This window comes from Hirundo rustica, chromosome 2, assembly GCF_015227805.2.
Source record: "Hirundo rustica isolate bHirRus1 chromosome 2, bHirRus1.pri.v3, whole genome shotgun sequence".
NCBI lineage: Eukaryota > Metazoa > Chordata > Aves > Passeriformes > Hirundinidae > Hirundo > Hirundo rustica.
The window spans coordinates 77,355,691-77,370,550 of record NC_053451.1 but is presented as its reverse complement, the minus strand read 5'-3'; the positions used below and the strand labels follow the sequence as shown (position 1 = coordinate 77,370,550).

Genomic DNA, 14,860 nt, shown 5'->3' with positions numbered 1-14,860 from the left:
ACCGCCAAGCTCTCCTAAATATTGTTCTTTCGGTTTGGTTTTCGTTTTCTAATAGAAGAATATGCATAAAATCTGGGAAGGAGCGCTGACAGCAAGCGATTCTGACGGCATTTGGTCCCACTAAGCCTGACTTGCCCCTGACTCGCGACGGATTTTTCTCTCCAAAAAAAAAGCCGTGTGGGCACCTCCTTGGCGCTGAGTGCACCGAGGAGATGCTTTCCATCAGCAAGGAGCACCCACAGACGAGAAACCGGGGGGAGCGGGGAGAGTTCCGCGGCCGGCGGCTCGGCCCGCACTGAGCCAGCCCCGGCGGAGCGACTCCGGGCGCTGCCCGGCACCTCCTCGGGCTCGGCGGGGAAGCCGGGCCGGCAGGAGGCGTCCTGCGGCGGCCGGCAGGAGGAGGAGGAGGAGGAAGAGGAGGAGGAGGAGGAGGAAGAGGAGGAGGAGGAGGGCCGAGGCGGGGGTGCCGGCTCTCCCGGAAACAGCGCCGGCCGGCGGCAGAGCGGCGGCTGCCGGCGGTGGGAAGTCGCTCGTGGTCCTGCGCCCTCGCCGCACGCCGGGCGGGTCGGGGCGGCGCGGCGGCCGGCATGGAACCGGTGCCCCGCGAGGAGAAGCCTAACCCGCTGCAGGATGCCAACCTCTGCTCCCGGCTCTTTTTCTGGTGAGCGCCCGGGCGAGGGCAGGGGGAAGGGCAGCGCCGGAGGCGCGGCGCCGGGGTGCCCGCCGGCGAGGAAGGCGCCGGGCTTAGCGCCGCCGCTTTTACCGCGCCCGGCCGCTCGGGAATGCCGAGCCCCGGCTAAGGGTGCCCGGCTCGCGCTTGAGCGCGGCTCCCGGAGCGTCCGGGCGCCCCGGCGGCGGGCGGGAGGGAGGAAGGGAGGGAGCGAGCGAGCGGGGAAGGGAAGCGGCTGCCGGCAGTGACTGTGCGGCCGCGGCTCGGGCGCGACCTGCCGCCCGCCCCCGCGGGCCCGGCTGTCAGCGCTGCCGGCCCGGGCAGCCCCGGCTCGCAGGTGGGGTGAGGTCCCCTGGGGTGAACCCGCGCTAATCCTCGGCTGCGGTCTGGGGACGGCGCAGCCGGGGGCCTGCCTATCTCGGGCACGGCAGCGCTCAGCCGGGCGGGCGGCGCCGAGCGCGGCCCCGTCGCCCCCTCCGAGCACGTGTTCGGTTCCCTCGGTAGCTGCGGGGAGGACGGCAGCGTCTTCTGCTTCCCGGCCCGGGTACCCCTGCCCGGGGCTGGGTGCAGGGCTGCTCCCAGGCGTTGTTCCGCTTCCCCGTTTGAATAACGGGTCGCGGGCGGGGATTGCTCATCCCGGCGAGCCGTGCTGGGCTCGCCTTCGGCGTGAGGCTTCCACCTCCAGCGGTGACGTGGTTTGTGACCCTCAGGGCTGCTCGGGAACTTCCCGGCCTAAGGGGTGCCGGGCTGCTCTCACCCACGCATCTGCTGCTTTCGCTCCGGCGGGGCTTCGGGTGTCAGGGAGCGAACCCGGTGTTGCCACAAACTTTACGAGGCCACGTGGCTAGCAGCCCCGAGATAGTGCTTGGTCTCTGATTAGTGGGGACCTCGGCGTGGGCATATATCTGTACTCAAAGGCGTGAGGAATTACAGCTCAACATCTTAGTTGCTTTGAAAACTAGTGGGAAAACATCTGCAAAGTAAAACGGTAGAGCACCAAGCTCGTTTGTCCTAGCAGATCCCATTTGGAAGAGCGCTTACAGAGAAAGCCCTTACCCTACTTCACCTGCTGTAGCCTGAACCAGGGCGCACATGTTGTGTGCTGGAGGAGGGGGAAAGAAGGTGAATGGCAGGTGAAACTCTTTTTTCGGAAGCCTCTGAAACACAAATTAAAAACTCCTGGGTTCTATAAGCAGCTTTGAGCAGGTGCAGAAGTCCCTTTTGGAAGGTAGGGGGATTTTAAAAACCCTGACAAATTTTCACTAAACATATTTTTCAGTAAAGGATATGTCCTCAGAAGTACTGTGTGCAAAAAGAAAGAAAATAAGTAAGTAATAATAAAAAAGGAAGCTTGTATGCTGTGCCGAACTCCCTGTGTTCAGCATTTTGACTTTTACGTTGACACTAGGGATGCCCATGTTGGAAACAGCTTTGTTGTCAAATCCAGGCAGAATGGGATGAACCTGAATTGGCCATGTAGCATTCCAGGACTCCTTCTGGTCTGTTCCCTTTCCCTTGCTGGGACCTTATGGTGTTACTGGTAGTTCTGGCAAAACCAATCCAGCTGGATGTGAAAAAGAAGCATGCAGTGCTTGTAGCCAGCTTTCTGTCTGCTTGTGTCATTCTTCCAGGCATTCTGTATCAGTCTGCATGGATTGCAGAGAAGCGTTCAACAGTAACAATGAAGTACCTTAAATTTCCTTAGTTTTAGGCAAGCACCTGAAGGGCTCCTTTTACCCCAGACATGTTTTTAGGTTCTTTGCAGAGGAAAAAACAGGTGCAAGGCTGTGCTTGGGGTATGACAGGTCTGCTAAAAATCCAGAGATCAACTGGGTCTTCTGCTTTGCAAAAGGGTTTAGTGGAGCATATAAAGCTTTAGAATTTGCCCAATGTCCTGTTTCTTAGGCTTTTACAGCAATGTAATTCACAGCAGTGAAAATGGCTTCTCAAGTCTTGTCTCTTACCTGTGGTGTGTGTGATCATGACTAGCATCAGTATACTAATCAACAAGCATTAGTGTTTTCTGGGTGAAAATTTCAGCTGAAATGAGGCCTTCAGGGGAAAAAATTGAATTAATCATGGGCTAGCAGTTTTCTGCAAGTTAATGCCTCTTTGCATAAAGTTCAGGAAGTGTTGAAAACACCCTCTCATTTAGCTATAAACCTAACTTTAAGGGTAACTCTGAGAACTACACTCCCTTTCTACAACGAGTGTATCATCTTCCAGCTGTGTGAGTACTGCTTCATTTTAGCTGCTGTCTCACACAGGATATTCTGAGATGTTTTCATCAGCAGATCAGGGAAAACTGTGCTTGAGGAAGGCCATCCTGTGAGTAGTAGCAGTCACCAGCCTGTGGTTGTGTGCCTACTCTGCTCTCCACATTCCAGGTGTTGGCTGCTTGTTGTCAATGACAGTTAAAAAGTATGGCATTGCAAGCAGCTGTGCAAAAGCTTATTTTTGTTTGTATTTTTCTCCAAAAGTGCTGTTTTGCCATTGTGAGGAACCACCCTCCCATTTGTTGCCAGTGGTACAGAATAAAAGTTTACATTACTGCTTGGTGCAAACAGGATCAAACTCATGGGAGAAAAAAAAGTCATGTTTTCATTGAGTTATAAAACTCAGGTAATGAGTGTGTAGGCTGAAGAGACATTCTTCTCCCATTGTTCAAAGCTTGTCTTCTTGCTTTTGGGTTGTGACTTCGGCAAGTATGAGCTTGAGGAACATTAAACACTCCAGCAGTACGTTCATGGGAAAGAGGAGCATCTGGATTGTGTGTTAATATTGTGCTTTTATAATGCATCCCTTGTGTAATGTTACAAGAATGAGAACTATTTATGACAGAAGTGTGAAGATCAGGGCAGTTGCAAAATATTCTTGTTTTATGTGTCTTTCACAGAATTATCTACATTAACAGAGGTTTATCAAAACCCAAATAAGTCTTCTGGATGCTTCAGATATTTTTGTAACTCCAGACTTTGAAGAGTCACAATTTCCATGCCCACAAAACTTTTTAAAGCCCTGGCTGATATTTCAGTTATAGTTTGGAGTGCTCATATTTCTGATTTACTTCATCTGTGTTGTTAGGTTGTTGGTTTTTTTTTATTGCTGACTCAGTTTGCTGGTGAGAATGAGGACTCTGAAGGACGGATGGGAGGGTTTGCTTTCTTTTTAAGGTTTGTCCAAGGAAGAAAGAATTCGGTTGTATTTTTCATGTTTAAACAGCTATTCAATTGTAGTAGTTTAGGAACTGAAAAAGCCTTATAGCCCCCATGCATCTTTTTTTCTGATGTGGGTGGTGGGGATTATTAAATTAATAACTTTAGAGAGTAAGAATATTTCTCATTTCTAGCTATTAACCCATCTTTGAGCTTGCATGTTTATTTAGCAGGAAACATATCTTTATTTGCTCAGGGCATTTGTTCCCTTGAGTTGCTAAAGAAATTTTTTTTCTATATATCAGTTGAATTTTTGTGCATTCTGCTATTTGGACATCAAATCCGCTTTAGTGTAAAGTTGCAAAACATAGGCTGTGATTAAATTTTTGAAAGACTGGATAACTTTTATGCTGTTAACAATATGAGAAGGAGGGCAAGCTGGAATACCCTGGAAAGAGTATCCAGTGTTGTGCAGAGAAGTGAAATAAGTTAAAGTTCTTCTGGATTTCATGCACATTTATAATTTCATTTTAATAATAATAGTAATTACTTATCTGTCACAGACTCACCATGACTGTGACAAGTCTTTTGGTTTTTTGGAGCACAGAACGGTCATCATCCTCAAGCCAGATACCTTTTCACATCATGACTTGACATGTGGCAATTGCCATTACAATAACAGCATTAAAACGTGATCTGAAAACTTGCACCAAAGTATCTACAGACTTGTTACTCCAAGGAATAAGTCTATGATAGGTTTATCATTACCTTTTAGTGTCTGGTAGCATTGTCTTCAACTTACTTCTGACTATGTGTGTGCTTTGGGGAGAATGATAAAAACCACTAAGTCGTCTTCATGGATCTGATGTGAAGTGTGCAGTGGGAGAGAAGATTAAAAAATAATCTTCGTTTTTGGGATAAGTGTGACTTGAATGGGGGAAGCATAGACACGTAAATCCCAGGATTTTGAGTGAGGACTGTACAATGCTGCTTGTCTGACCAAATGTAGCCATGTCCCAGATTTCTCTTGCAGCAGTGTAAATAGCTACACACCTTACTTAACTTCTTCCTCCTCTCTCACCCTGTGGCTTAGAATTGGAAAGGCCACTGGTTGATTTCACTAGATTTCTCAGGCAGCCTAAGTATTGCCTGCTTGTCTGTCTTCAAGTGTTTCTTGCCTTGCATTTAAAGAAGTTATGGAAAGACTTCATTGTTGTTCTTGGCTATTTCAACTAGACTCCAGCAGTGCCACCAATAAAATTGGTTTATGTTCTTTACTGTGTCAGTGAACAGGTGTGACTGCGAGGATTTTACATGTACTTAACGTGAAAATATCAGGCTTTGTGACTTACCTGGGATCTTGCCTGATACTGAGTGAATTCCCATGATCAATGCCTGAAATTGCTTGTGGTAATGCCACTCCATAAAGACCTCTGAGGTAGCTAAGTTCATTTATTGGCTTATTGGTGCAGGACAGTTGTGGTACTGTAAAAAACTCTGAAGAAATATGTAAGCGTTTTCAGTACAGATAAACAGAAAACACATTTTCTGTACCCAGAGACTGAAATTACACTTGCTTCTCTTTTTCTCCTGGATGAAAAAAGCCTGAGGATCACGCATGCAACTTTTTTGGAAGATAATGCCTTGTTTATTTGTTTATGAGATATTTAATGTCCTGTTATCAAATTTGAATCATTTGTTCTCTTGAACTACTGCATTAATTTTTAAGTTTTATGTGCTTATTTGTAATGCGTATGTATTATGCAAAAGAAAATTCTTGAAAATTATTGTTCATGAGCTACTGAAGTTAAAATATGTGGATAAAGAGTGCTAAATAGATTAAATGGATTACAACAAGTGTGTATAAACTGTTCAAGTGTTAGCATTTGCTATCTGCTCCAAATATCTGTGTTTAGATATGCAGTTAGATGAACTGTTAAGAGTGTAATGAAACACAGACTGTTTGCCTTTGGAATGCTTAAAGGTCGCCATATCATTTATGAGGGAAGATGTCTTCTAATTCCTGCAAAACTTCAAAATTAAGATTATGTCATATGTTGTTTCTGTTTTCTTTTTCAAAGATAATTTCCCAATCCTGCTTCTAGAAAACTAGGCCAAATGTAGAGTGGAGGAGGGAGATAACCCAATTAGATTTTGGAAGTGGAAGGTTAAAAAGACCAGTCATCTATTTTATGTTATTTGTTTTGTATCCCTGGCACTGTACGACTTGTAATAACAGTGGGAACTCACAGGGCATTTTAATTCTCCCTATTTCCATTGCGTGTCAGAAAGGATCTTAATACAGAAATTCCCACCATTAGGTCCTTCTTTAGTGAGTAACTACTGAAGTGTATTTTTATAAGTCACAATCTTCAGACCTTTACATCAAAGCTTTGGGACTTTGGTATTTTTCTTTGTTTGTGGTTGCTGGGTTTGGAATTGATATTTTAATGATAGCCTTTGAAATGCCACAGGTACAGGTGATGCCACTCCTCTCTTCCCTACTTCTGGGCCTGCAGAAAAAGTCAGTTTGCTGTACGCTCGCCCCTTCTTGCCGTGTCTGTGAATTTTCTTGCTGTCTGAAAGAACCAGGAAGTATGCTAGATTAATAAGGTCATTTTGTACCTGGCTGATGAACAGCATGAAAACAGCCTGCAATAAATGTAGTCAAATACCACTTGTGTCACTGTCAGCATCAGAAAGTGGGTGCTCAGCAGTCGCTCGCACGGTGCTGTGAAAAAACAGCAGCTCAGAAGATGAGATGGAGCCGGGTATCAAAGGTTAATACAGTTGGTATTGAAATGGGAAGCCTGAAGGGTGTTTTTGAGTTAATATGGCTTTGAAGTAATTTCATTGTATTCCTATTTTTTCCTTCTGTAAGCAATGAGAAAAGCTGCTCTTTAAACCACATTAGGCTGGGGAGGGAAGTTGCAACCAAAACACCAGTTGAAAAGCATCTGAAGAAATACCAGACTTACTCTGTTTTCTTTATTACTTGTGGATGACTGCCTTCATAAGGGGAAGTGGGAGAAGGTAGCTTACTGATGAGAATGGATGAACATGTGAAATGGAGAGGTTTTAAAAAAAAAAAAAAATCACATGATGGCTGCAGAAGTTTGCTCGGGTATTTACGAATTCTTGCGGAGTAACTCTGGAGACTCTCAGTGTGTGTGCCCTTCTTTCTGTGTGTCCCATGTCAGCAGTGATCCTCTGGACTGAGAGCAAGCACATAGCAGCTCTGAACTGCGCTGCTGGTGTAGAATGTCAGGTCACAAAGGTGGGTGATGAACAGTGCAGGGAGGCAGGCGGATTTCTGGGGTAAACCAGGGAGAGTAAGCAACGTGCATTATTGTCCAAACAGCCTGTGAGGAAACCCTATTCTTTTATCAAAAAGGCCATCTCCAAAGTAGGTGATTAAAGAGAAAGAAACATGTGTTACTTTGCAGCTTAGTTGTTGAGGTAGTGCTTCCAAGCTGCTCAAGGGAGACAAAATCCTAGTGTTAGGGAAGAATTTCAGTAAACAAAGACTCTCCTGTGCAACTGTTGAAAAATAACTGGACATTGAGTGTAAACAGGTGATGCTTGTAATGTAATGCACAAATAAGCTTAAAAGGAATGGGGAAAATGCAGTTTGTAAACCACCTCTTTAAGGAATTAATTGATGAGGGTATACTGGATGTGGTTTTGACTGGGGGCTGTAAAATTATCCAGAAATTAAACTTCTGCTTATTATTACAAATAAAGAAAATATTTTCCTAATGAGGCGAGCAGTCTGTGTAGTCTGATTTTTGTCCTGTGATAAAGCAGGAACTCTTGTGAAACTGATGAGAAAGAAATTTTGCACTTGTGCAGGGGAAGGTTACTGTAATATGCAAGTGACTGACTGTGGGGTGATTGCTGTGGGACTGGTCAAGGCAACTGAGACTTGTGGGTGCACCCAGGGCACGTCCTTTGATCTTAGGACATTTTTTTATTGGTGTCAGCTTTGTCGTGTAATTGCAAATGCTTCTTGGCTGGTTTTTTTTTTTTTTGACAGACTTTATCAGTTCATGAAGAATTTGCAATGTGTGCTTAGGTTTCCAGAGAGCTCTGCAAGCCTGCTCTGCAGTGTGAGAATGGTACTTTTTCGAGTATTTGCAAGCAGCACATGATACAAATCCAGAGGTACAGCAGGTCCTGTCCCTGGGTTGATGAAGCATTTGTGCTGGATACTGCTGTTAGTTTCATATACCTAGCTCTAATGTATTTCTCCCTTGGCTGATAGGAAATTTTTTGGGATGATAGGAGATCTGATTTCTAAACTTTCTTGTTTAGGAAATTTTAGTTCATGTATGAAGCAGAATAGCATGAGTAGCCTTAATGATACTGCCTTTTGGATAGCAGGGCCTGCTTCTCTTTCGTGCTGTCTTTGAAGAAGGGGATGACTTCTCTTAGGAGGGTAAGCAGACACTGTCTTAGCTTTTTCTGCACATCTTAGAGGCTCTCTTGGTGGAGTTGCTCTCATAACAATTGGTAAAAATCGGACTCTCCTGAGCAACCAAGTAAATTGTGGCTGGTTGACTGTGCTGTAATCTGGAAGGGTGTGTAATGTCAGGGCCCAGGAGTAGGGAAATGCAGGAAGTGAATGTTTATATTGTGGTCTTTGTGTATCTGCTGGTTCAGAAATGAATCACTTTCTTTTTTTATCAGTACCCAAGATACTGCTGCAGAGGTGAAAAGCCTTTGGGGTCAGAACAGTGATTTGCTGTTTTGCAGTTGGCTATCTCTGGGTTTGCACCAGGTTATAGAGTGATTTTTAAATTTATTTTTTTAATCTTTATTCCAAGTGACATCAGTATTCTGGCAGTAACAGGGCATGTTTTCCAGACTGATGTCTTTGATCAGCTAATTGTTTTGATAGAACAGAGGCATTCCCAGCAGAACACAAGGTACTCAAGATTCTTACAGATACTCACATTTTTATGCATAGGTCATGCTAGGAAGAATTTGGGCTAAGCTCTTTGAAAGGCATCGTGTGATGGCACCTGTGTTTTGAAACTAAAATGAGGCAATGTGTAAGAAAAAAAGTAATTTTTCAAAATTCCTAGCAGATAGGAAGGTACCTGGGAAAAGTAAAGACAGTTACTAAGGAGTCCCATTTTTATTTAAGTTTGAACAGCATCTTCAGAAAGAAATACAGAAAGGCAGTGTGAGGCTTGTCTCCCCAGCACATTGTTCCTCTCTTTCTTCTGGTAAAATAGATTGGTATTGAGCCTGTCATCAGGGTGTCAGGGTGAGAGGAAGGGTTTGCATGACTGTCTATATATTTCTTCCATTTCTTTGATTTAGGTTATTATTTTAGCTTTTTTATTGAAGAATTAAAGGTTCTGTTTTCATAACAAATGATAATTTTTTTATTTTTTTTTTTCTGAGCTGTTTTTAATACTCCTTGAGGAGATCTGTGTTAGCTGATCTCTGTTCTGACAAAAGACATACCACTCTTTAATGAGTGGTATGTTCCTTTATGGCTATGTTGGGGTTTCAGGGGTGTTCTTTATGTGGGCCTTTGCTTTGTTTGTCAGCCTCCTCTAACAGTCCTCTGACAGCTCTCTAATTTAACTGAACCCTCAGGCAACAGAAAGCCTCGGTTGGTTTGTGTGTTACCAGTGTGTGACTTGAGTAACAGCAGGCTGTGTGAAATAGGTTGGTCTCAGTTGTGCTGTGAGTGCAGGGAATTCCACAGGGCATAATCTGCATGTGGCATTCAGGTGGAAGCTTTAACGACTGAATAGGAACATGTGCTAAGTCTTCTGTCTGGAAAGTAGACCTTCCAGCATAAAGTTCAGGATGCATCAGTGAAATGGTGATTCTCAAACCCTTCTTGCTGTGCTTAGAGTTTGCAGAAGACCCCATTCTTGGGATAAAAGACCTTCAAGGACTAGGCATCATTTGAAAAGAAAAATGATCTTCTAGACCTTCTTCTAAAGGTCTTTAGCTATACTCTGTTAATACATACTGTTAAAAGCTTTTCTTCCTCCTGAGATTTCTGTAGCAGTAGCTCTTGAAGATGGGTTTTTTGGGGGACACTAGTCAGAAAGGTCAACAATGGGTGAAATTTAAATTTTTGGAGTTTTTTATACATTTTTTTTCCCTAACCTTACAGAAATGTGGACTTATGCTGAGTCTTTGCCATATTGTCCATTATAATAAATGAGTCACAAAATAAATTACTGCGGTTTTCTGCTTACTCTGGATTGGTTTTCCTTGCCTTCCTTGTTTAATGTTAACATACAGGTTGTAGTGCAATGTATTACTCTTTCCAATGTTACAGTTTTAACTAATGGAAAAAAAGGATAAAGCCCTGAAGTTGCACTAGGTCTCACCGGAACTAATAGTCTGACAGCACTGAGACTTCTGGCAGTTTTTGCCCTGCATTATCCTGTCTCATCCTCTCCTTAAATGTTCTTCAGATTCACTCACACTGTAGGTACAGTGTGGAGATGGGGGGACAAGGGATTTACTGCAAACTGTAAGAACTCAGTGGAGGTGGGCATATCATCAGTAAGTTGTTTTGAGAGTTTAAGGACAAAGGATAAACTTAGATGGCTCTTACAGTCCTGTACACTTGCGAGTGTTGTCTTCCAGCTGGTTGCTTTGCAGTGGACTGCACATCCGTGGTCAGCACATGCTGCTCTTGGCTGTAGTGTGGAATCAAATGCCATCAGGATTGAGCAGTTGCCTTCAGCACAAGCGTTGTTCCATTATTCTTCCTGTTGCCTGCCTGTGTTTTTTTGAAAAGTATATGTAGAGGAATGGTGTTCCACTGAGTAAAACTAATAGCGTTGTTTTTATTTTTTAAGACTGTATATTTATGTCTGTTTTTAAAGTGTCTTTTGTTTTCCTCTGTGTACTCTGCTGCATGCAGAGAGTACTATTCAGCATGGCTGAGGCCACAGCTGGGGCCCTGAATCCAGTTCTGGGGTCCCCAGTACAAGAGAGACACGGACGTACTGGAAAGAGCGCAGTGAAGGGTCACAAGAATGGGTTTGAAGTGTCTCTTCTGTAAGGAAAGGCTGAGAGAGCTGGAACTGTTCATCCTGGAGAGGAGAAGATCAAGGGGATATGATATCATCAATGCAGATAAATACTTGAGGGGAAGCTGCAAGGTGGGCAGAGCCAGGCTCTTCTCAATGGCGTCCAGGAGTAGGATCGGAGGCAGTGGGGCCACAAGCTGTGTAACAAGAGGTTCCCTCTGAACATCAGGAAACACTTCTTTGCTGTGAGGCTGATTGAGCACTGTGGTAGGCTGCTTGGAGAGGTTATGAAGTCTCCGTGGAGATCTTCAAAAGCTGTCTGGACATTATCCTGGACAACCAGCTCTAGGTGGCCCTGCTTGAACAGCAGGGGTTGGACCAGCTGACCTCCAGATGTCCCTTCTGACACAACCCCAGCCTTTCTGTGATTCTGTAATAAGCATCCTATTTATGTTCCTTGTTAAATGTCAGAACTGGTTTTGTTTTCACCACCTTGGCAGCAGTAGCCAGTGAAATCTCACAACCATTTCCATAGATGGGAGAAGGATTTATCCCTTATATTTCCCTGGAAGGGCTGCCTCATCCTGATTCTCATGCTAGGAGAAAGATAACTTTAGCCTCTGTCTGAAAGGAGACCTGTGACTTGTTTACGGATACATCATAAGCTAATACTGATGTTGCAAGAGAAGGAACGCTGGGTGTCGGCCTCAGGAGTCAACTGAAGTCTGCAGATCTTTCCCACAGCTGCTTCTCCTGGGGCAAACAGAGGCTATCTCATGCAGCAGGCAGAAATTATTTGAATGGCTTTGAGGTTATTTGGCTCATACCTGCTTTTCACCCGTGGTCAGCTGCAAGAACTGAGGCCAAAGAGGACAAGTTTCAATGGAGCAGGTTCCTTGTGTCAAACCAGGCAGAAGTTCTGCTGCTGGTTGGAGCAGTTGGTATTTGTCACCTTTTGTCAGGCCCTTTTGTGGGGAAGCTGTGGTAGTGATTTGGGCCCTGGTGCTATTTAACCATAAAGTCCAAGCAACAGACTTGTCTAACAAGTACTTTCTGTTTCTAATTGTACCTTTAGCATACATTTAGGAGTTAACAGCTCACATAAACAAATTTTCAGTATCCACTCCAAGAGTTTAAAAAGGGCTGTTAGGCATCAAAGGTGCTCCTCTGAGGATAGAGACTTAATTTTTTTGGATGAGTCATGAAACCACTGCGCTAACATGCTAAGTAGTGAAGGAAAAACACCACATAATCCCATTTGTTACTTGCAGTTGTGCCATGGAGCCTGGGAAAAAGGTTTTTACAACAGTGCTATCTTTAAAGAAACTCACTGAGCCTCCTCTCTAGGGTTCTGCCTGCCCATCCACCCTCTTTAAAATTAGCCAACAACCTTCTTGTAAGCCAGTGTATACAGAGTTTAATTGGAACATGCCCGAGCAAGAAATGTCGAGCAAGTTGATGAGTATTCATAACCACTGTTGTGGTTGTGAATAAATAAATAAATACCTTCATTGTAAACCGCCCCAGTTTTGGAATCTCACATGTAGGTCTTCCAGAAAAGAGTACATTTCACCTAGCACATCACACGTTCTTCTAAGAACTATGTCGGTGAAGTTTAGTATCAGAAACTAAACAGCAGATAAGAACTTTCACAGGCAGTTGAGATCAGACAGACAGCTTGCCTTGAGTACAGTTGTATTTTTTCCAAAACAGATTCATCCCTCACTTCTTGATTTTGGTGGTGTTAACCGGTTGAGAAAGTACTTGCAGGAAAAACCTTAGAGCCAAAATCCGTGTCTCCAGGAAAAAGTATGATGAATTCAGTAGAGAGACAAACTAAATGGAGAACTGCAAGTTCCCTAACTCCACTGTTCCCACTAAGCCCTGCCTGTTTTGCATGTGTCATTCCCTTTTTCTCCATCTCGTGGTCTACTTGGTCACTTTTGTGCTTTGTGCCATACACATACTGTGGAGCACCACTGAAACTGTTTGGATTTTCCTGAAGTGTTTCAGGCTTGGAGAAGTATCCAGGGGCATAAGAATCTAGTCTTGCTGTTCCCTGACAGTTGACCTATTTGATCTAACAAAATCCAGTGTTTTTCAACAAATCTATAGTACTGCTATTATAATTTATCTTCAAAGTGCTCTTGTAAAATATCGAACTTTTAACCATCTTTCCACTAAGGAAACTGGGCTGTTAGGCAGTGTTTTCCTTTTTTGAACCTACACACTGTGTCAGTGTGCTTCTGTTTATATTTCCAAACATGAGTAAGGTACAGTAAAAATCCATTATTTGTCCATTTTTGCATTTCAGTGATTGTCTTTAAATTACTGACTTTTAATACTTGTCAAGATGTCAGTTGAACAGCATCTACTTTTCTCCTCAAGTAAATGTTACAAAAAATGTCTTTTAATGTGCATTACAATTTTGTTTACAGCTGTCAATATTTTAATGGTTGGGTTAAGTTCTGGCTTTTTTCCTTGATATTAAGGAAAAAAAAAAGCTATTTTGCCTTGAGTGCAAGGAAATACTGTAAGAAAACAATTCCCTTAGAAGGGTTATGCTGGCTGTCTGGATGCCTGGGGGTAAGGTGCTATGGGCATAAAGAGATTAAGGAAGTGGGAAGTGCTTTCCCATTTCCAAGGTGGGGATTGACTTAATTCTTAAAGTGCAGAGAAATGTGTAGATGTTGAATGATTCAGGAGGAGGAAGGAAGGGGGTAAAAGGATTAAATGATTATGTAAAGAAATTACTCCTTTTGGTCTGCTGATCAGTTTATTAATAATTTGTATTTAACTAGGTGGTTGAATCCCTTATTTATTATTGGCCATAAACGGAAGCTTGAAGAAGATGATATGTATAAAGTGATGCCAGAAGATTCCTCAGAAAAGCTTGGAGAGGAATTGCAGTGGTAAGGAGAAAAATTGTAGAATACTTTGGGTTGGAAGGCACAATTGTTCTTTTATTGTATTAATGCTGGAGAAGGTAAAAATCTTATTTCTACACTAAAATTAAAAGACGTTATTGCAAAGTTTAACAAGTTTAAAAATGCTGAAGAATTTAGAGTAATAAGAACTGAGAGAAACGTGTTTACCATAGAAGCTTTTTAGTTTTTTTCAAGTTACACATAATGGAACTGCATTAGAGTATTTCCATTATGTCATTTATAATTAATTTGACACTTTGCAGTATGCCTGTAAAAGTAAACTTTTCATCAACTGTAATGGTAGTAATCCTTAATAAATGTGTGATTCTTCTGGCCTGTGGTAAAATAGCTGTGGAAATTCCAAATTGCTCTGTACAAAAGTAGGAAAAAAGTTTATATGTTATTTTTTTTTGTTCATTTGTTTGTTTGTTTAGAGTGCAAATTGAATTAAGTGACCCTTTAAATATATGTGTGTTTATAAATATATGTATGCTGAAAATCTGCCTCTCACTGGTAAAGTGGGTAAGGTACCTTGGAGAGGTAAAAGCATGTATCTAGAAGGTGTTTTTATTTGTTTTTGAGTACTTTCTCATTGACTGTGTACTGGTTTGTAGTGTTAGGGACTCTGGAGGAGTAGGAAAATATCTTCAAATAGTCACTATATAAGTTGTTATAGTTACTATATAAATTGTCGTGAACCTTGGAGCAGAGAGGATTTTTGTCTTCAAATAATCTGCTAAATATAGTTAGAGGAAAAGATGCCTCCTAGTGAAAGGTGGCCTCTGTATTAAGAAAGTGTGGCCTTGCTGTTTCTTGCTTTTACACTGAAGGCAGAGCGGATGGACTTTCATGATAGTTTGGTTGGGATGAGAGACTTCTGAAGAAGCAAAAAGAATCCAGAAATGAAGGTTATGACCAGGCCTGGCATCATCCTGCTCTGGATAAGTTAACTGAAGAAAGAGGGTCGGTGATAAGCTCAGGAGTTGCTGCTTTTAGTGTCTTTGTAGCTGGAGAGCTTTGCCAAGTCTTGAAGCAGTTCAGGGACTTGGCTGTAGGGGAAGATGGACTTTTTCCAATAATTTTTATAGTAAAAGC

At 43.0% G+C, this 14,860-nt stretch overlaps 1 protein-coding gene across 3 annotated transcripts in view; it reads left to right on the top strand.

Moving 5' to 3' along the window:
• The first annotated feature begins 496 nt into the window (after positions 1-496).
• ABCC4 (ATP binding cassette subfamily C member 4) overlaps positions 497-14,860 on the top strand; it is a 141,679-nt gene continuing 127,315 nt past the window's right edge. For 2 of the 3 annotated variants that reach the window (XM_040055756.2, XM_040055755.2), the window contains exons 1-2: positions 546-661; positions 13,640-13,750. In XM_040055756.2, coding sequence (XP_039911690.1) covers positions 588-661; positions 13,640-13,750 — 185 coding nt within the window. In that variant the 5' untranslated portion in view covers positions 546-587. Of the gene's footprint in view, positions 662-13,639; positions 13,751-14,860 lie in introns of all 3 variants that reach the window. The other variant, XM_040055754.2, reaches the window with a different exon arrangement.